Source organism: Topomyia yanbarensis, chromosome 1 (genome assembly GCF_030247195.1).
Source record: "Topomyia yanbarensis strain Yona2022 chromosome 1, ASM3024719v1, whole genome shotgun sequence".
NCBI lineage: Eukaryota > Metazoa > Arthropoda > Insecta > Diptera > Culicidae > Topomyia > Topomyia yanbarensis.
This window is the reverse complement of record NC_080670.1, coordinates 184,072,721-184,095,769: the sequence shown is the minus strand read 5'-3', so window position 1 is coordinate 184,095,769 and position 23,049 is coordinate 184,072,721. Positions and strand designations below refer to the sequence as shown.

The 23,049-nt window shown below is 39.4% G+C and overlaps 1 protein-coding gene across 1 annotated transcript in view; it reads right to left on the bottom strand.

Moving 5' to 3' along the window:
- LOC131683906 (uncharacterized) overlaps positions 1-5,780 on the bottom strand; it is a 155,321-nt gene extending 149,541 nt beyond the window's left edge. Inside the window, exon 1 of the mRNA XM_058966312.1 lies at positions 4,875-5,780. Coding sequence (XP_058822295.1) covers positions 4,875-4,974 — 100 coding nt within the window. The 5' untranslated portion in view covers positions 4,975-5,780. The remainder of the gene's footprint in view (positions 1-4,874) is intronic.
- Between the last annotated feature and the right edge of the window lie 17,269 nt (positions 5,781-23,049).

Below are 23,049 nucleotides of genomic sequence, written 5' to 3'. Positions count from 1 at the left end.
AGGGAGGCGTTGAATCTGAATGTCGGTTTCGGTAAATGCAACCAGAAATAGGTAACTGATTTTGAAATTTCGTAGCACTGATGGGAACACAGGAAATTTTCTATTAACATGAATACGTTATATTTTATCGTTTCTAAACTATCTCACATTAGCCAATCTCGCTAAATTGTATCTCACCTAAATTCTTGAAGTTTCCAAATAACCTCATTTAATTTTGTTTGGTCTTTTTAATTTCGTAAAACCTTGTGAGGTTTATCTTGTTCTGTACGGTATACCTGCTGTTCAAAACCCCAGAAAAACTTTTACGGCACCCAGTATTCCGGTGTGCAACTACTTGTTTGCGCGACCGACCCCAAGTTTCAGGGCGGCTTAGATGTTTCTACCCGAATCTCGAAATTTTTCTAAGCAATCAACAAAATTAAACAAAACAATAACACTTTATATTACTTTTAGCTAGAGAGGTAAGTTTTGCTCCTTTGGTGAAACCTCCTTAGCTACGGTGACGATATGTTGAATCAACTTAAACGATCTCGGTAATTATCGCAGTGTACTTCCCGGTGAAAATCTTTGTCCGCCGCTGCTTCGTTCTCCTTATCAAATAACTGTGGAGGTGAGCTTAGCTCGCTCGACTGATCATCCACATTGACAACGGATCGGTGCTTCTGAATCCTATACGGTTAGCCGCTTTTCGCTTTTCGGAAATTAGCTATCCAACATCACGAACACTGGTATCCGAACCAAACGCCGGCACTTTCTATGGGAATCTCTTCTGTCACAAACACACTTCACCGCACTGGTTATAGCAGTGGTAAACTATCCCGAGAAAAAACTACCTTTGGATCAGACGATGCCGTGGTTCGTCATTGTTTGGGATTTTTTGGACTCGTTGGTTGCCTCCTGCTCGATGTGAACAAATTGCCCCGCCTTCTACCACCATTGTCGCTGGCACTCGCTTAGTAGCGAATTGAGTACCTTATTATGTCTGTAAGAGGAAAATCGGGCCCTATCTAAACCCTAACATTTATTCACAAACATGCAATAAAATTATCTAACCTAGCTGGACCTACAAAATCGTTCGCAATAACGAAAATAAGCCAAATTAATAGTAAAATGTGAACGATCATTCAAAACAATCCCCGTCAGAATTACTCACTAAAATTGCAGACGAATCGGGAAATGTCACCCACTAAAACACTGTTTAAGGCCAATTGCAGCGGGCCGTGATTCAGAATGTGATATTCAGTGTACGGTAGATATGTACGTGCGTAGGGACTTCACGATCGCGTGCAGCATCGCGAAGGGCCCGACCGTTTGTACGTTAACGTGTTCGATCGCGTAGACGTTTGTATATCACGTGTGCTAGCTTTATGTAACTTCGCGTGTATAAATACGATTTTATGACCGTGTGCTCATTCGCATATTCTTGTGTGTTCTTGAATGATCACGCTCCGACCGTGAATCTGATTCCTAATTTTTGGTTTACGGTTCAGATGCTAGAATGAATTCTTACATATCCCTAGAGTTCCTGGTCATGTAACCGTGTTGTCTGGTGCATATGAGCGTAATTTGTTTTTTTTGGTACAACTGACGGCAGGGGGCTAGGCTACTAGGGCCGACAGTAGGAACTTCCGGACGTAACCGATTTATGATCACGCGAACACGGTGTTTGCAGGTTCACTTAAGAGACCTACAGTTTTGTAAATTTATAAGTGCTAAAATGTTCGCATAGTCATCGGGGCGTTATACTGTTTGTGAGATCGCGGGCGCTGATGTGCGTGGATGATCGCAAAGGGATCGAGCGTTTGTATGTTAACGTCTTTGTCGAGTGTGCTAGCGTGTAATTTTGCGTTCATAAATTCGATTTTTAACAGTATGATAATTCACATATTCGCGTGTATTCTGGAATGATTGCGCGGACCGTGAATCTGATACTTATTTTTACTTAAATTTTAGTATGTGGTTCGAAATGGAACGTCATATTTTTATCCAATTGAAGGAATGAGTCTAAGCTGCTAAGACCGAAGGTAGAGTTTTCCAGACGTGACCGGTACATTATCATGCGAACATTATATGTTCCCGCTTGAGACTGCGTTTATAAGTTTATTAGTGCTAAAACACTCACTTAATCATCGGTGTGTTTTCCTGTTTGCGAGACCGCGGGCTTTGAGGAGCTTGGATGATTGCGAAGGTCTTAAGCGTTTGTATGTCCACATGCGAAAAGCTAGAAGAGAGTGAGATTCCCCATATCGCTAGGGTTCCAGTCATGTCGCCATGGGACGCGGTGTTTAGTGGATATGAACGTCATCTTTATTGACCTAACTAAAAGCATGGCGGTAGGCTGCTAGGACCGCGGGTAAAGACTTCTGGACGTGATCTATTCATGATCGCACGAGCGGCGGGTCACTGCTTGAGACCGCGTTTGTAAGTTTATAGGTGCTATAACGTTCATGTTAATTACCGGGGTGTTTCAATGGTTGCGAGATCGCGGGCGTAAGTATGTGTAGATGATTGCAAAAGCATGTTCGCGTTTGAGTTATCGCGAATGCCACGAGCGTTTGTACGTTTGTACGAGAGATATGAGAGAATATGCTATCAATTGTGTTAGTGAGTGTTGGTGTGAATGAAATTTAGGATATAGCAATAAAAGGAATCATAACACGCCAAATAACGAAAAAACAGATGCAGAGATTAATTAGAAGTGTATAATTTGGGGAGTGGGCGTAGCGTATTGGTAAATCGATTGCCTTGTACGCAGCGCACCTGGGTTCGAGTCCCGACGCCGCACATAGGGTTAGAAATTTTTCCTAAGAGATTTTTCTAACCCGAAGAGGCGGTCTTAAGGTTAAAACCTCTATAATTCGAATAAAAAAAAAGTATAATATTTTACAAAAAGAGAGTTAAATGTTTGCAACGCAAATAATGCCAGCAACAATTCCAAAAACGTCTCAGACACCGACGCCGACTGCGTCAGCAATGGATGCGCTACCGTTCTAGTGTCAATTTAGGCGCAATTTCAACGATGACAGATGTGAAGAAGTATTTATTTTGAAAACATTTGGAATGTTGTGAAGATATTTCTTTATATTTTAAAGGCAGTTTTTCAAAGATCTGCTCTGTTTCTGACAGAATTCTGGCTCAAAAGCAACAATCGATTCTGAATCCTGGTCACTGAAAGACGACATTTTTATTATTACAGATTTTGGAACAATATACCTGGTATATCTGGTACTACCTAGTGCTTGGCAGTAGTCCGACCGTCTGATGTTTGGTTTTTGGAGTTGGCTTCTATAAGGCTCACGTCTCGGAAGGTACGAAGTCCCAGATGGGGGCTTGCCTAAGCTCCGACTCCTGGTATGCAAGTCCTGGGATGGGCACTCAAGGCCTCAGTTTCGAGTCCCAGGGCGTAGTGAAGGGTTCCTTGACGATGAGCCGTTACCTTTAAAAACAGGGGAAACAGCTTTGAAAAGGACGTAGCGGCAACTTTCAAGCTAATAACATTATTTCACTTAAACTTTTCCGTGAGAGTTGTAGCGATGGCACTTTGAAAACGTCTTAGTCTCTATCGTCAAAGTCCAACTATTGCATCGCCTTCTCTTCTTGTAGCCTCCTAGCCAACTCTCTCTCACTATCTCTCTCACTCTCTATTTTCGTTTCATTTTCCACATTAATTCACTGCATATTTCACCCAAACCCTGCGATCTGATCCACATCACTTCTTTATCGACCGCTCACTTCAAATTCACCGTTGCTTCTACGCTAACTTATTACAATTTATATTACTATGCACACATCTTGAACACAACTAAGTTACATTACGGTAACACCTCTAAATTTATTTCGTTCTGAATATGGAATCTGAAGTGTCAATTATGCAGTAGTAGGCAGCGTTTGACAGTAGTTCTGACGCTTTCTCGCAACCCATAACTCGATTATTTATATATGTGATGAGTTAACAGAAAAAAAGCCGAGGATGATGTGTTTCAGCCATCCGAAACATGGAATAAACATATCACACGCATTAATCGTACGCAGGAGGCCTAGATTTGACGTCCCGGTCTTGGGATGTGCCATTTTCATTACTATTTCGTTAATTACTCGGTCTTCAGTCGACGGAATTCCCAAAAATTAGAATCAACATCTTTTCCTCGTTTTTAAAAACTCGTATGGTAACAAAAATGGCCCGAAAACGGTGAAATGCTCGCGCACGTGTTAATTTGAGCTAATACGTCGAACAAAGATGACAGACGTTGGTCCAACCAACGGCTGCATAGGAAGCTCCAGTCGGATGGTAAAGAGGGGGAGAGTAGGGGAAATTTAGAAACGCTTTTCCTAACCTGCTTGGAGATTGGAGAAGAATTTTACAGACCATGGACAGAAATTATTCAAGATGTTGGCTCAAGGAGGCCACTAAGGACTACTCGTATCTGTTTCATTCATCAATAATACTGATTCAATAGACTACAATGTATTAAATAAATGCCTTAACACTTAATATTAATTTACATAAACCGTTATCCCGTCTTTTTTCGTAACCACTTACTAATGCTACTAACGTAAACTCCCAGTGAATTCGAATCTATTTTTCCTTACTAATACCAGTAAAACTCCGTAAAAAAATTAATTATGTTGCCACAGCTGAGAAGAATTTGCTTCTACCACGCATTAAAAAAGGCCGTCAAACTTTGCCGGCACGTCATGACCATAACGTGCACGAATACGTGTTTCAGTCATTTCGGTCCCGTTCGGATTCATGCTGGTGCGAATTGAGTGATATACATACTTACTACCCCGTCCCGTCCCAATCCTTATTATATTCCACAACTTTACACTCGGATAATTTCAACGCTTGACCGAATTGATAAGATGAGACTCACCAGAATTGCTGCCGGTACTGGAACCTCCTTTGGTAGCATAATTGTTGTTGATCGAATTGAAAAAGTTAGCCGCTCCGGTACGCCGTAGTATCCAAAACATGTCGATCGAAGGTCGAAGAAATCAGAGAAGGTTAACGAAGAACGGGTCCTCTAACTTTCACAGAGCTTTTTTTTCACATGAACACCCAAAACTTTCGGAAACACCTTGCCCGTACCGTGCGGGCCGCCGTTGTTTTGGTTCTGTCCAAATTAATCAGTTGGCATTTCGTTTCCTTTTCCCTAGGGGGGGTCGAGTAAACTTTTCCACTTTCTTTTATACTTCTCGGTTGCAAAAACTTAGAACAAACGGTACTCCTAATGATTTCTGTTCACGGAATAAATCATCGCTTTGTTGGCGTTATTAGCTTTCCCCAACAATCCATAAAAAAGAAAGCGTTGATTGGGAAAGAATCACGAACTAGATACAAAACACACTTCTCCTGTTGCTTTCCACCGGCGGCAGAAGCCTAATCCGCACCTTTCCGTTGATGGTTAATAAATTGATATAATTTCCACGATATGTTTTGAAACGAAACCTACACCGAGGAAGCGATTCTAGAAAATTGTTTCCGTTTAACCTATAGCAACCGTATCTTTCAACTCCTTCCACAGATTTATCGTGGCAGACTAGATGCGATATTTATTTCCAAACGCGTGCAATCACTTGGCACTTTCGTTCACTGTCCTGCTCCTTCCTAGCACAGTCTTACCGTGGCGACATCGGCATCCAACCGGATTTTATTGACTGGACCAAGCAATGAGGAAGACATTCCAATGCAAAAAAATATCCTGATGTTCATAAAACGATCCAAGTAGGTATATAAATCGTAGAAAGGACGTCTTCGCGTCCACTTGTGCCGGCACGACTTCACAGACTGGTGAACAGCTGCTCGCAACAAAGGACGTCTAGCTAGCACCGAAAAGGACGACGACGACGAGCTGTGGAGCCGAAGTTGGTAAGTGTGTTCATCCCGAGTGGGCACATGACAGCAGGCACATTGCGCAGTTCGGTTCCTTCATCCTGGCTGGGTACTCACGGTACTCGCTCATCAGGTTCGGGCGCTGTTTACGAGTTACTTTTTCCGTTTCCAACGCTAATAATAATTGGTACTAACTAGCCCCCAAGCGAACCAAGAGTGTTTTTTAATAGTTTCGGAAACTGGGCGGTTAGGGTATGGTACTTTCTCGTTTGAGTGGCTATTATTCTTACGCATGGGAGGATACGTGAAGGACGAGAAGGTAAAGTGAAATAAATGAAAAGTTCATTGTTTTCATATGTGGGTTTCAATTTCCACATCCTACAGTTCACACAGTTTCGCTCGGTCGGTGAAAATAATTATGACGAATTGCAGTTTTGGTTCTGTTTCACAAGTATTTGCTGTTAGCAAAAGCGTAAGTACCTGAAGGCGTAGATGTATTTGAAGCCTTAAGAAATATTGTTGTTATAACGTAAAAGCTTTCATATTTTCACAAATATTTTAATCTAAGATATGTCACCTGTTCATTTATTCATTTATTGTAGGGGAAAAGCAACTAAGACGGACACAGTAGGATATATATATATATATATATATATATATATATATATATATATATATATATATATATATATATATATATATATATATATATATATATATATATATATATATATATATATATATATATATATATATATATATATATATATATATATATATATATATATATATATATATATATATATATATATATATATATATATATATATATATATATATATATATATATATATATATATATATATACGTTTCACTTCGCGAAACAGCAAAATTAAATCACTGATAACTGATGTCACGTCACGATTTTTTGCAGATAAATTTCAAATAGCAGGTTCTTATTGTGGTAGCCGCTGCGCAACGTAACGTATGACTGCCGACCTACTCGCGTGACGTATATTGTAAGACTGACTAAATCATGCTGCTAGTATCGAGGGCGATCATCATTACAGATGACAATGTGTGTGTAACATACAGGTAGTATGTACCACATCTCCTTTCCTTATATTTGATTATAATTATAATACATTTTTGGAAAATACAATTTCTTTATTACTATTTTGTGCGTATCTTTATGAACTAGTCAATTTACGGAGAGTACCGTGCTGATGGCTTTGAAACCCTTGAAGATCGTCTAATCGAATCCTGCCTGATTGGTTCCCCAATCGAGAGTTCGTTGTGTGACTCACTTTCGTCGTCTGAAATTCTTCGAAGATGAGACGAGTTACGCTCATACTGTTTGTCGGTTTCTTTTGAAAGAATGGAAACATTTGAACCTTCTTTATCTACAACCATGAATTTCTCTTTGAGAAAGTTGGTAGAGAGCTTATCCCGAGGAAGTAAATTTTTCATTAACACTGTGTCACCTACTTCGAGAAGGCTAGGTTTTGCTCCCCGTTTGCCATCTTCCCTTGTTTTTCCATCATACTTTTTCATAGTATCGCGATCTCGGAATTCCGTATCAGGTGGGGTTGTGTGAATATCCTCCATTTGTGGTAGTTTGTATCTCAGCTTTCGATTCTGCAACAATTCACTTGGTGAACGACCAGTTATAGTGTGAGGGGTGTTATTGTACAGGATCAAGTAATTGTCTCTTGTTTCCAATCTCCGTATAAAGCGTTAGAGATCTTTAGACGTTTTAACAAATACCTGCTCTGGCTTTCTACTTCGCCGTTCGCCTGTGGCCAGTAGGGAGTACTGTGGTTCAACGTAATACCGGAAATTCTACAAAAATCAGCGAATTCGTGCGAAACAAATTGCTTGGCATTGTCCAGTGTCATTGTTCGTGGGTAGCCCCAAGTTCGGAATATTTTTCGTAGCCGCATGACCGTTTCTTGTGCTGTTAATTTTGTTATGATGTCGAGCTCCATATATCTGCTATAATAATCTATTACGACCAGAATGTACTCCCCCGTAGACATTGGTCCCAAAAAATCTATCGCCAGATCCACCCATGGTTTATCCGGTATTGAACGGCGATGCATAGGTTCGGGTGGACCTGGTACATGGACAAGGCGACATCCTTCGCAACGGTCACACACCTTTACAGCTTCTTGGTCCATAAGGGGCAACCAGCACTTGTCCCGTAAACGACTTTTCATTACCGAGTGACCTGGGTGACCTTCATGAGCTAACTGGCACATACGTGCTCGTAAATCCTTCGGGATTACTAGTTTCATACCTCGCATTACTAGACCATTCGCATAACTCAGCTCATTTTGAAACGGCGCATAGGGCTTCACTATGGTATTATTCCAATTTGTAGACATCACTGCTTCCTTGACTGCCATCAACTCCTCGTCATATTTTGTTGCCTGGACAACTTCTGATATGTCGATAGCTGCAGCTTCTTGTATTGCTCGTATTTCAACCTCCGTCTCTTCGTCAAACTCTTTATTACCTTCTCTGCACAGCGTAGAGAGGATTTCCGCTACTGCATGACGTATGTAAACCTCTGATTCTTCCTGCCAGTGTATGTCACTAACGTGTGCTGCAAGCCTGGAAAGCGGATCAGCCAAGTTTGTCGAACCCTTCCGATAGATTACAATGAATTTGTATCCTTGTAGCCGTAGAAGCCATCTTTCTATCCTTAAGGTTGGCCTCGAAGTACTTGTGAAGATCGTCTCTAATGGCCGATGGTCAGTTTCTAACTCAAAGATTATTCCTATTAAATAAATGCGGAACTTCTCTACGGCCCATACAATAGCAAGAGTTTCTTTTTCGATGGGAGGATATTTTTTCTCGGTCTCCGATAAGCTCTTCGACGCGTAACTGATCACTCTAGGTTGTTCGTTCTTATATTGAATCAGAGCATCTGTGACTAAAAGTGTGCGATCTTTGGGATCGAAATATCCCAGAGAGTCAAGAGACCCAATACGTCGTTTCAGTAACTCGAAAGACTCCTGGTGATCCTTACTCCAGTCAAATGTAGATGATTGTTTCACAAGGTCGCGTAATGGGTAATTTGCAGTTGCCAAATCCGGAATGAAGCGTGATACAAACGTCACCAATCCCAAAAAACTTCTTAGTTCCTCCTTCGATTTAGGGGCACGACAGCCGAGGATTGATTGAACTTTATCGTTCGAGGGGAGTATCCCTTTTTCCGAGAACATGTGGCCGAGAAATACAACTTCGCGCTGCTTGAACTTGCATTTATGATGGTTTAATTGAATGCCAAGTTCATCCAACTTACATATCACTTTAGCAAGAGCCTCGTCGTGCTCCGTTTCTGTTTCCCCGAATATCAAGAAATCATCAATGAACCCAATCTAAAATAGAAAAGTTGTACATAGAAACATATCTGGGGGTCGGGTCCAATAATCATACCGGGTGTTTAAATGATGCCAACAGACTTCCCATTAAGCTCTGGAATAATTGTGGAGCGCAATTTACTCAAAAAAATAGTCGTTTAGAACGGTATAGGCCCCAATTTGTAAGAAATGTCGTAATGTCTCGACACCCTTCCAAAAGAACAACATGATAATAGTAATCTTTCATATCCAGCAAAGAAAAAAACTTGGCGTTCCCAATCCGCGGTAAGATTTCCTCAAAAACTGGCAATGGATGGTTCAGTCGTTGGATTGCTTGATTGGCTCTGCGCATGTCAATACACAATCGTAAATCACCGTTATCTTTAAGGATTGGGACTAACGGGGACACCCAAGATGTAGGACGCTCGACCCGTTCTATTATGTCCTGTGTTAGAAGCTCCTCCAGTTTTGTCTTTAATTTGCCGAGGAGGGGGATTGGACATCTTCTAAGAGGTTGAATTACGGGAGCAACGCTTCTATCGATTGGTAATGTTAGCTCGACCCCTTTGATGTGAGGAAACTTAACTGGGCGTACGTGATTTACTTCCGCAGTGCAACTTGGTAGTCCGATTCGAAGAACTCCTAACTGTTGAGCAGTGATTTTCCCCAGCAAAGGTTGCTGCCCTTTCTCAATAACATAAAAGGTTGTCATTGTGTGCAACTCTTTTACTCCGGAGATCTCAATATTAGCATCAAAAACAGTGATTAACTTCAGAGGTATTTTGCCATAAGCCAGGAATCTTTTATTTGTTTCCGACCGAATATTGTAAGCTTTGACATTCTGTAGTTGCATCATTTTCCAAGTCGTGTCGTCGATCAAGTTGTATTTCGATCCGGAGTCAATCAACATTTCGATTGTAGTTCCTCCGACGTAGCATTTTATTAAGTCGTCACCTGTCTCCCCTACATTATATACAGGTAGCTCTTCCTCCTGTTGTTCGTCACATTCCGACATTTCAATGTTCATAATATTTCTGGGTTTTTTGAAAACTGACGAGGGATTGTTTTCCCCAGTGAATGATGAGGTGCGTTTCCTTTGATGTGAACCAGTGTATGACTTCATCCTTCCTGCTGCAGTCGATGATCTGCAGACCGACTTGAAATGGCCTAGTCCTTGGCAACGTATGCAAACTTGGTTTGTCGCTGGATACATAACTCCCTGTTTGTGTGGAGCATACCCACATCGTGAACAGCGCAGTCCACCTCCCGTTGTTTCTAATTTATCAGGAAATCTCCCCGATGTTCGAACATACATTCTTTGTACGTCGGAAGCTGATGTGTTTAAAGTTTTACTCATTTTAGATGATTGGTACCGAATAGCCTGATGTGAGTTTACAATCTTAGTGCACTCTTCAAGTGTCAGATTTTGTTTTTCCAGCAACTTTTCTCTTAAATCATCCGTTGCAAATTGGACGATTTTGTCCACGACCGCTATTTGACGACTATCTAGCACAGTTCTTCCAAATATACATTTTTCTGCTTTTTGTTGTACTCTCTCTAGAAATTTTTCAATCGGTTCCTCGCGTTCCGGAGTCATGGTCCAGAATAAGTAACGCTCAAAACATTCATGATGTTTTGGCGAAAAGTGCTCTTCTAGCTTAGTCCTAGCCACAATATACGGATCAGTATTTCCATCCTCTTCCACATCAGCTCCGGGTATGCCATCAAACACCTGTTGCAATTCTAGTCCACCAATCGCTAATAATTGGATTTTTTTAATCGCGCTGTCGACAATGCCTGCTGCAACCATTACGCGTTCAAAACCCCGAATCCATCCTGACCAAACACTACGCACTACCGACGTAGGAGGATGTTTAAAACAGAATTGTGGCAGATTGTACGCTGCCGGATTGAACGTGGGTGCTGCTTGTAATAGAAACACCGGATTATTATTAGGTGGTGTTTCATTTCCGTCGTTCGACGCCATTCGTGGTTATATATACTGAAAAAAAAACAAGAAAATAACGAATACAATCTCTTTCCATATCCCGATCTACTCTCTTGGAATCGATTTTCTGAAAGTGATCAATGAATTGAATCATTGACAGTCACTATAAATTGATCACAATTTCGCAAGTGGTCGATGAATTGAATCATTGACAGCCACTTTTCCTTTTAAGTGGTCAATGAATTGAATCATTAACAGCCACTTACTACTCTAGAGCATTTTTCCAACGTTCATTTCTTCGTGAAACAACTTCAACCTTCTAGTCGCTAAATTGAGGTTATGTTTACTCTTTTCATGCCATGCCGAACAGTTTTATAGCGTGGGTTTTTACCCTACCTACCCTACCTCGAACCGGCTCTTCCACCCGCTGATGCAAATCTCGATGCTTTTCCGTTCAATGGGTTTCTCGTGAATTTCTAAACCAAACTAGCAATGAAAATACTAGGTTCGAGTGAAAAATAAAGAAAATCCCGATTGTCGCCAATTATGTGGTAGCCGCTGCGCAACGTAACGTATGACTGCCGACCTACTCGCGTGACGTGTATTGTAAGACTGACTAAACCGTGCTGCTAGTATCGAGGGCGATCATCATTACAGATGACAATGTGTGTGTAACATACATTTAGTATGTACCACACTTATGTTTGCGGAACATGATCTAGATAAATTTGGTAGCACTGGATAGCTTATTCTGTCAGGTGTCCGATGTAAACAAACAGTGTTGAGTAAGCGCAAATATGTCGAAACAAGAGAGCAATTATTCGGTAAGCCATAATCGTTATATTGCAAGTGAAAAGAAAATAGTTCGGTCGGTAAATGTGATGGAAAAAACAGTGTTTTATATATAAAAAGCTTGGAAAATACACCTACCCAGAAAAAGTACAAGTGCCGTTTCAAATACGGCGGAACGGACCCGGATCAATATAACAGAAAAAATGATAAAAAAGAATCCGGCAAGGTCAATTACGGAGTATCTGCTCATAATATTAAGAAAACACAGAAATGGCTCGCAGAAATTTTTTCGGAGTTTTGGCACAAGGAGATTTGCCCCCCTAGCAGTGCCGGCTTCAACCCTTTGGATTGTTTTGTGTGGGGCGTCGTAGATTAGGTTGCTAAAAAGTAAAATGGGGGCCGTTATGACATCTTTGGATCTAAAGGTAATAGAGCACACGGAAGTTTCCGAATGTGTTTTGCAATAGTTATCGAAAAGGAAAGCATTTTTTTTACAATTTCATCGTGGAATGCGTCTGCCTGTTGCTCGTCCTTTCTACAACGTTTAGGTGATCTGCGGTTAGAGAAATGCTAGATAGTGATCCAGTGAAAGGAAGTGCTTGCGTGCGAACCTTATTTCGTAGATTGGCGAGGAACCGTAAAATGTACACGGTTGATCTGAGCAGGCGTTCGTACGAGGAGAATCTAACGAAGATTGGGTTTACGGAGTTTGGTACAACTTGGATTTTAGCTACTGCAACAATGACACGTTTCGTCGTTCCTTCCCGTCTGCTGGATACTCGGATAATTTGGTGGTAGGCCATTCTGCTCCTGGGTGGGATAACCATTCCGGGCCATGATTCCATATTTTGCTGGTGAGAAAATCGTCAACGTGCATGCCACGGGATACAAGGTCCGCTGGATTCTCCGTTCCTGCGACGTGATTCCAAAATGTTCCATAGGTTAAGGTTTGGATTTCCGATACCCGGTTTGCCACAAAGATTTTCCATGTACTGGGAGGAGCACGAAGCCACTGAAGAGTAACTGTGGAATCAGACCAAAAATACGAGCTTGCTAACGGAATCTGGAGAGCCTCGACTATTCGGTTATGCAGTTTCGCTCCAACGCCAGCAGCACACAGTTCTAAACGCGGTAGCGAGATTTTCTTCAACGGAGCTACTCGAGATTTGGATGCTAGGAGCTGCACACGAACCTGTCCGGAAGAATCGACACATCTTGCATACGTACACGCCCCATACGCTGATTCCGATGCGTCACAGGACGTATGAAGTTCGACTTTGGTAGAAGTGCATAACGATTGACACGAAAATCGGCAATTTTTGGGAGTTGCGGTGATAGTTTCTCCCAAGCAGTTGCAATGCAGTCTGGAACTTCGTCATCCCACGAACATGGTAGCAACCATAAGCGTTGCATCAGCATCTTTCCGTTGATGATAATTGGTGAGATTAGCCCCAATGGGTTGAACAGCTGCGAAATCGCTGAAAGTATTGAATGGCGCATCTTGGTGTTGGCGGATCTCGGAGTTGAAGTGGAGGTTGTCTGATTCGGGTTCCCAGGTGATGCCAAGCGTCTTAACTGTTTCGTTCGTGTCGAATTTAATCGCCGATTGTGTGCCAATTTCGTCGGATGACAATCCCGCAAGAACCGGTAGTTGGTTTGATGTCCACTTACGAAGCGCAGAACCGCCTTTGGCCAGAAACTCACTTAGTTCCGATCTCAATTGGATTGCTTCACTGACGGATTGGGCTCCGTCAATAAAATCGTCCACGTAAAAGCTCTTACGGAGGGCAGGTTTGCCAAGGGGATAGACATCACCTTCATCGGATGCAAGTTGCTGCAATGTTCGAGTCGCAAGAAACGACGACGGGCCTAATCCATACGTCACCGTCATCAATACGTAGCTTTCGATAGGATCTGCTGTATCAAAACGCCACAGAATCCTTTGGTAGAGTGTATCTTCCGGATGGTGGAGGACCTGTCGGTACATTTTAGCGATGTCTCCCACTAGCGCCACAGGAAACGTCCGGAACCGAAGAATTATTGAGAGGAGATCGTCCTGCACCACAGGACCTACTAACAGCGCTTCGTTGATGGAGAAGCCTGTAGAGGTCTTGGCCAAAGCGTCAAAAACCACTCGCACCTTGGTCGTCGTGCTGGCTTCCTTCACTACCGGGTGATGCGGCAAGTATGATGAATTTTGCGTGTCGTCCTCTCGAACACATCGCATATGTCCGAGGGAGAGATATTCCATCATAAATTTATGGTATTCATACTTCAATTCGGGATTGCGAGCCAACCGTTTCTCCAAGAGTTGAAGACGTTTCGTTGCCATCGGTTTCGAGGCTCCCAAAATCTCGTCAAAGTTTGACCGACGAGGTAGACGGACCATGTGACGTCCTTCTGCATTCCTGGTCGTAGAATCCGAGAACAGTTCCTCGCAACGCTTTTCCTCCAGAGAATAATCAGACCTGGTTTGCAACTCCTCTACCTGCCAGAAACGTTCAACACTCTCCTCTAGAGTGAACAAGGATACAGCTACTATGCTGCATGGGGGATTCCGTCCTGCGGGAGGAACCTTGCTGGTTGAACCGGAAACTAGCCAAGACGCACCACCTCTAATTCGAAATTCAGGCCATCCATTACTTCTTCCAGTTCACTGCCACTCGTCGAAGCGATTAGCATGTCGTCGACGTATACCACTAGAAACAGTTGAGTAGATTCGAAAGCTCAAATCAAACCTGATTGCTTCAATTGTAGCGTCTTCAAAACATCATGTAATTTCCCATGCCAGCAACGCGTGGCGACGTGCAGATGCAGTCTGCATAAATCTCTTCTCTTCTTCCAACAAACCATACCTTTACCGTTTCATTGTCCAAATGAGCCGCCGTTATTTTCCGTTTCGGCGCGAAAAACCAGCAATATACCAAACGGGCCTGTCGTTTTCGGCTTCGAAGAAATCTGTGTCCGAATCGGACATTTCTCCACCTTCGATCTTAAAAGGATCTCTCTCCTCTGCAAAGGTTCTTTACGCATTCCCGTTGTGCTTTCTTCGCACCTCTTTCTTGTACTCAAGAGTTTTTTGCAAAATCAACACGGATAGTGTCCTGCAGTGAACACGCCCTACTCCTACTGAGGAGTTCCTCGATGGAGGAATTTCTTCCGACACCGATACCCACTTTCTTGAACCATTTAGCTCCCAGCTATATCGAGATCTACTAGGATATAATCCGGCGGTGAAACTACCCTACTTCGACTGAGAGCTCTCCGGCGGCGGAATATCTCTCGATGCCGATGTCGTTTCGTGAGTCAATTAGCCATTAGGCATGATATAGTCGGATAGACCACGGCAGTGAATCTACGCTACTCTGAATTCAGTAGATTTCTACCGCTACCCATGTTCGTTTCCGTGAGCCATTTACCTCCCCGCTTCGTCACAATCTAAAGGGCGAACACGAAATTATTGCGACACCGAAAATGTCATGCAAATTTTCTTATAATATTTAAAATCAAACCAAAATTTTGGGGTAGTTTTATACATATATTTACTTCAAAAATCAAAAGAAAAGTTAATCGATGGAGCCTTGAGTGTAAAATTGAACGCATTTTCGTTTGATGCCCTCCATCAAAGTCTTTACAGTGTCATCCGGTACCAGTTTCTCAGTTTTTTCCATTTTCTTAACATGTCCTTCTCGTCTTTGACTGTCTTCTTGCTCTTCCGAAGTTCCCGCTTCATCATTGCCCAGTACTGCTCCACCGGGCGCAGCTCCGGACAGTTTGGCGGATTCATGTCCTTTTGAACAAAATGGACAGAATTGGCCTCATACCACTCCAGGACACTTTTAGAACAGTGGCATGATGCCAAATCTGGCCAAAATAGCGGAGCTTCTTCGTGCTGCTGCAAGAACGGCAAAAGGCGCTTCTCGAGGCACTCAGATTTGTAGATTTACTGTGCCCTTTGTCACGAAAGGCTCACTCCTCAGTCCGCAAGAGCAGATGGCCTGCCAAATGAGATATTAGACATTTTCTTCTTCTTAAATTTGTCGTCCACATAGAACTTACTCTTGCCGGTGAAAAACTCCAACCCAGGAATTTGCTTAAAATCGGCTTTTATATACGTTTCGTCGTCCATCACACAGCAGCCATATTTTGTCAGCATCTTCTCGTAGAGCTTCCGTGCCCGAGTTTTAGCCGTCGATTGTTGCCGCTCATCGCGGTTTGGGAAGCTCTGTACCTTGTATGTATGTAGTCCAGCTCTCTTCTTTGCATTCTGGACGTAGCTCTACGACATGCCGATCTTTTTAGCCAAATCACGGCTTGAGACGCTGGGATTTGCTTTAATCATCCGCTTCACCTTTCCCTCCGTCATTTTGTTCTCCGGTCCCGGTTTTCTTCCAGCTCCTTTGCCGTGGTCCAACGTCAACCGCTCCTGGAACCGCTTCAACACTCTGGAGACGGTTGAATGGTGAATGTTCAACATTTTTCCCAACTGCCGGTGCGACAGGTCAGGACATTCCAGGTGTTTGGAAAGAATTTGTTCACTCGACTCGCGTTGGTTCACCTCCATTTTCGTTCAATCGAAAAACACGACTTCGAGTTTGACAGCATGTAAACAATACACATCAATGAGAAAGTGTGCAAAATTTGGTTGATTTTTACCCAATGGTAAAAAAGTTATGCCCTGTTGAATGTGTCGCAATAATTTCGTGTTCGCCCTTTACTCGGGTTCAACGGGTCAACCAGTAGGTGCTGAGGTCTGTCCAGCGATGGAGCGTAGATTCCAGTTCACTGGCGCCCAACGACCCACTGTTAGCTGCTCGACGCGATCTACTCGCTCAAATCCCCGACGATGTATCTAGCCTACTCACGAGCAACCCGATAGGGTGTTGAGGTCGGTTCGGCAATTCCGGCAGAGCCTGACGTCCGGTTAGCTGTAAATGTACCATTTGATAAGTTAGGTGGTTTCTCGTTAGTCTCAAATATAGCGATGCGAAGGACTGGTTTCTAGAAGTGTTTAGGTGTTACTTACCTGCGAGATCCAGATACCCATGCTGACAGCCGCTGGAAGCTCATCGAGAGAACCCGATACTTTTTGAGTCGAGGTCGCTAGGTTTGTTTACTTTTGTCATAATACTTTGGGTTGTTTATTTCGAGTGGGTCTGATGGTGGTTGGCACGGCCCGTTGAGGAGCTTCTGTTGGTTGTCGGTATAGCGCGAGGCCCGCTGGGGTTTAAATTGAATTGAAAAGGTCGGCGTCTCTGAGGCAATTAAACAGGGTTTCCTCTTGATTCGAGCAGTGGAGTCGATTCCGACCAGACGATGCAAGCACGCTCGTCCCTTGCATTCACAGGTTATATACTCAATCCAGTATACCGTGTAGCAGATTTGGAAGACCTGGTATGTTCCATCTGACATCAGGTGTGTAACTTGAGTGTACCAGACTCTGAGTCGTGAAAGAACACGCTGTTTAGATCGAGAATCAGTCAGTTCATTTTCTGAAGTCCACCTTGATCATACGACAGTAATCGGAGCTGGACACTATTGCGCTGTGTAGTTAAGATGTAGTTTGTGTTCATGTCTGATACAGGTAAATAATTATTCTTTACGCTTTACTTTCACTCTTTGGCCCTTACTTTCTTTTTACGGTTTACTCTTTTCTCTTCACATTTTATTCTTTTCTCTACTCTACTTTTACTACTAATTTGTTAACTCTTTACTAATTATTCTTCCATTTACACTACATTTTTCTCGTTGAACATTACTCTTTACTACTTTACTTTTTATTCTTTACTCTATACTCTACTATCTAGTAGAGAACAACGCCAGAAACAGGCTTCTTTATACCACTTTGGTCGAGAATCCAGCAGACCTTCATTTTTTATGAGTTGAGCGGATAACTTATTTTCGATACAGTCTTCATAAACTCGTTTCACTTGGTTGAATAGAGGAGACTAATGTCCCTCTATTGACCCTCCAGTGTGTACAATCAATTATTTATTTACGACGTCTAATCTCTCAACAACGCGTAAACAACAACTGATAAAAAACTACACTCTCCTATGAAAAATGTGTACCAATAAATGTTTATTTGATACTCCTTCGTCAGAAGTTGGCCCCGGCAGTGAACGAAATGGAATAAGAAGGACGAAATCTAACATCAAAACAATGTTCCTGATTTGTTCGATTGTGAAGCAGTAGCATCAGGGAAACCCCTTGGGACACGGTTCCCAACCTTCAGGGATGTGAAAGCAACAGGACAAAAAACGAGGAAACTTGACTCGAGAGGGCAACGGGTTCTTCACACTTCATCGGTTCTACTGCCATCAAGACGAGTTTGTTGGGACATTATTGCTATGTGTTCTTTCAATTCGGTGTACCGGTGTCGTCGTTATTTATGTCCAGCAGTCCAGAACTTTCGCAGCAGTAGCAGAGCAGCAGACGGACCGGAAAATTGCACTGACATTTTCAACTAACTTGTGTTTTCTTTCTTCTCGAGCAGTCTGAAAGTATGACTTCAGTCAAACCGCCCCCCGCGTGAGATAATGGTAGGAAAAATTCCGAGAATAAAAATCTATTACTTTTCCCCTTCGATGGCTTTGGGTTTGTCACCGAAGTCGACGGTGAGGGTATGGTCGTTCACAATAGTAAATATGATTGCAGCAGCTATTATTGTTGAAGTTGTGATATCTTTGCAGTCGATGATTTGCACAGTGTAAACAGGTACTTGTCCGATACTATCGGTCTGCTTTGACAATAAATGGGTCGGAATTTTTGACAGTTAACCCAGTAAAAGAATAAGAGTCAAGGTGGTTAAATGAAAGGTTGCCCGATTTCGTAAAATTTTTCAATTCGCGAAAGTACTTGTTTTAAAATAAAATAAAATTAATTTTCTCAAAACATTCCCTACTTCTATCCATCTTAACACACCATATCACTGTACCTGCATGCTTCCTCAAAATTCCCAATCAAACACACGCTCCATTTCCGGCCCAATCCAAGCGCAACTAATCGCGCAAATGAAGCGATTACCTGCTTCCACAATCTTAACCATCCCAGTCACCGCACACACACACACATTGCACCAGCATCAAGCTATAGATTTCTAATTAGATTATTTCTCTGAAAACCCTTGAAATGATCCAAACACTACAGCAGACGGCGGATTCATGTGGGGCTGGCTTCTGATGCCACAGTAAAGATTTGCTTGAGATATGAGCTTGTGGTTAGTTTCCAACAGCAGCAACATGACACATTTCCCACAACTGCAATAATTGAATTACATTCCTGCCTGGGTTGGAGCAGGGCGTCCTCGCGTTCATGTTTGTACACTGGAAAAAATCCGATGGTTTACTGGGATGTTATCCTAAACTTTTAACTTAGTAGGTTGGTTCGAAACTACACTGAAACGAGTTAATGAGTGCTTCCAACCGTGGAAAAAAAGTATTTAACTCTAATCTATTTCATTTCCGTGTATGTTATGCTAAGCATTGGCAAAACCATGCACATCATATCAACGGTGGTTACCAGTTAGATACAGCTGTGGAGTTGATGGGAAAGCAAAATGTTCAGCGAATTCAATTTAATTTTTAGGTTGTGGTCGCCCCATTTACTGGCTAGTTCGAGTACGGTACGAGGCTAAATTATAGAAAGTGTTGATTTATGCGAGCGTTCGTCACAGCTTGAAAAATTGCAGCGTTGTCAAAATAATTGCTTCTTCAGTTATTTGAGCCTGGTATGGACAACGGATTCAAATTTTGCATATCTTTGGTTGGTATCATGATGGATTTAGTCCGCAAATGGAATATTGCTTCTAGTTCCAAGCTTTTTGTTACATGCTTCTGGCTATTTACTTTTGACTTTTGGCTTTGGACTATTGAATTTTGACATTTGACCGTTGATTTTCGACTTTTTTTTACTATATTTTATACTTTTTGCGTTTTTACGTTTTGCGTTTTTACGTTTTTATGTTTTTACGTTTTTATGTTTTTACGTTTCTATGTTTTTACGTTTTTATGTTTTTACGTTTTTACGTTTTTACGTTTTTACGTTTTTACGTTTTTACGTTTTTACGTTTTTACGTTTTTACGTTTTTACGTTTTTACGTTTTTACGTTTTTACGTTTTTACGTTTTTACGTTTTTACGTTTTTACGTTTTTACGTTTTTACGTTTTTACGTTTTTACGTTTTTACGTTTTTACGTTTTTACGTTTTTACGTTTTTACGTTTTTACGTTTTTACGTTTTTACGTTTTTACGTTTTTACGTTTTTACGTTTTTACGTTTTTACGTTTTTACGTTTTTACGTTTTTACGTTTTTACGTTTTTACGTTTTTACGTTTTTACGTTTTTACGTTTTTACGTTTTTACGTTTTTACGTTTTTACGTTTTTACGTTTTTACGTTTTTACGTTTTTACGTTTTTACGTTTTTACGTTTTTACGTTTTTACGTTTTTACGTTTTTACGTTTTTACGTTTTTACGTTTTTACGTTTTTACGTTTTTACGTTTTTACGTTTTTACGTTTTTACGTTTTTACGTTTTTACGTTTTTACGTTTTTACGTTTTTACGTTTTTACGTTTTTACGTTTTTACGTTTTTACGTTTTTACGTTTTTACGTTTTTACGTTTTTACGTTTTTACGTTTTTACGTTTTTACGTTTTTACGTTTTTACGTTTTTACGTTTTTACGTTTTTACGTTTTTACGTTTTTACGTTTTTACGTTTTTACGTTTTTACGTTTTTACGTTTTTACGTTTTTACGTTTTTACGTTTTTACGTTTTTACGTTTTTACGTTTTTACGTTTTTACGTTTTTACGTTTTTACGTTTTTACGTTTTTACGTTTTTACGTTTTTACGTTTTTACGTTTTTACGTTTTTACGTTTTTACGTTTTTACGTTTTTACGTTTTTACGTTTTTACGTTTTTACGTTTTTACGTTTTTACGTTTTTACGTTTTTACGTTTTTACGTTTTTACGTTTTTACGTTTTTACGTTTTTACGTTTTTACGTTTTTACGTTTTTACGTTTTTACGTTTTTACGTTTTTACGTTTTTACGTTTTTACGTTTTTACGTTTTTGCGTTTTTGCGTTTTTGCGTTTTTACGTTTTTACGTTTTTACGTTTTTACGTTTTTACGTTTTTACGTTTTTACGTTTTTACGTTTTTACGTTTTTACGTTTTTACGTTTTTACGTTTTTACGTTTTTACGTTTTTACGTTTTTACGTTTTTACGTTTTTACGTTTTTACGTTTTTACGTTTTTACGTTTTTACGTTTTTACGTTTTTACGTTTTTACGTTTTTACGTTTTTACGTTTTTACGTTTTTACGTTTTTACGTTTTTACGTTTTTACGTTTTTACGTTTTTACGTTTTTACGTTTTTACGTTTTTACGTTTTTACGTTTTTACGTTTTTACGTTTTTACGTTTTTACGTTTTTACGTTTTTACGTTTTTACGTTTTTACGTTTTTACGTTTTTACATTTTTACGTTTTTACGTTTTTACGTTTTTACGTTTTTACGTTTTTACGTTTTTACGTTTTTACTTTTTACTTTTTACTTTTTACTTTTTACTTCTTACTTCTTCTTACTTCTTCTTACTTCTTCTTACTTCTTCTTACTTCTTACTTCTTACTTCTGACTTCTTACTTCTTACTTCTTACTTCTTACTTCTTACTTCTTACTTCTTACTTCTTACTTCTTACTTCTTACTTCTTACTTCTTACTTCTTACTTCTTACTTCTTACTGCTTACTTCTTACTTCTTACTTCTTACTGCTTACTTCTTACTTCTTACTTACGTTACGTTTAAAGTTTTGATATTTTTATTTTTTGTTTGTAAATTTTGAAATATCTTAATTTTTGTATACATTCATTTCCGAATTTTCACAAATTTAATTTTAAGATTTTTTGGTGCCTAAATCTGAAATTTTAAAATTTTTTGATGCCTGAATTTCCACATATTTTAATCTTTGAATTTTAAAACTTTAAATTTTTTAAGTATTTTTATCTTTTTTGTCTCTTTATTTTTAAATTTTTTTTTTATTTATTTTAATTTCTTAATGCATTAATCTTCAGTTTTTTGAATTTTAGAGCTTCTAAATTTTTAATTTGTGGATTTCAGAATTTTCAAGTTATCAAATATTTAAAATTTTTATAATTTTCAATCATTAATGTACTAAGATTGCTAAATTTTTATTTTTTTGTGAATTTTCAATGTTTTAGATTTCTGGATTTTAAAATTCATTTTTTTTTTAATTTTTGCGTCATTAAATTTTTGAATTACCATATTTTTTAATTTCTGAATTTTAAAACATTTTTTGCCCAAGTTGATTTTTTCGTAACTCCAAATCTGTAAATTCATAAATTTTCTAATTTTTTAATGTTGAAATGTTTCAGTTTTTAGTTTTTTTAGGTTTGTTTATTCTTAAATTTCTTAATTCATTGAATATTTAAATTTTTTGAGTCTCTTAAATTTTCATTTTTTTAATTTGGTAATTTTGCTTTAAATTTGGTTTATTAAATAATAAAACTATAAAATTGCATAATAGTTGAATATTTTAAATCTTATATTTCGAAGTTTAATATTTTAAAATGTAAAAAATTTTCAATTTCAGAATTTTAATATTTCAAAATTTCAAAATCTTTAATAAATTTAAATTTTAATATTCCAAAATTTTTAAACTCTGACATTTTAAAATAACAAATTTTAAACCTTGAAATGTTTGAATATATAAAAACAAAGATCTTTAAAGATTTTTAAATCTTTTAATTTATTATTTTTTAACTTTTTCATCTTTAAATTTTTAAATTTTTTTGCTCTTTAATTTTACAACTTAGTTTATTTATGATTTAATTCAATGATTTTTTTATTTCTCAAAATTTTAATTTTTTGATCAAGTATTTTTTTAGTTTCCTTTTTCACAAAATTTAAATTATTTTTATTTTCCATTATTTTACTTTTTAATTCTTTAATTTTTTGATTCAATAGTTTATTTTTTATTTTTTTTTAATCTGTTGGTATCGAAATTTGATAATTTCTACTTCTGTTATTTTAAAATTTCCAAATTCCTTGATTTTTTATTTTTGTTCTGTTTTTTTTTTTTAATTTTCCAA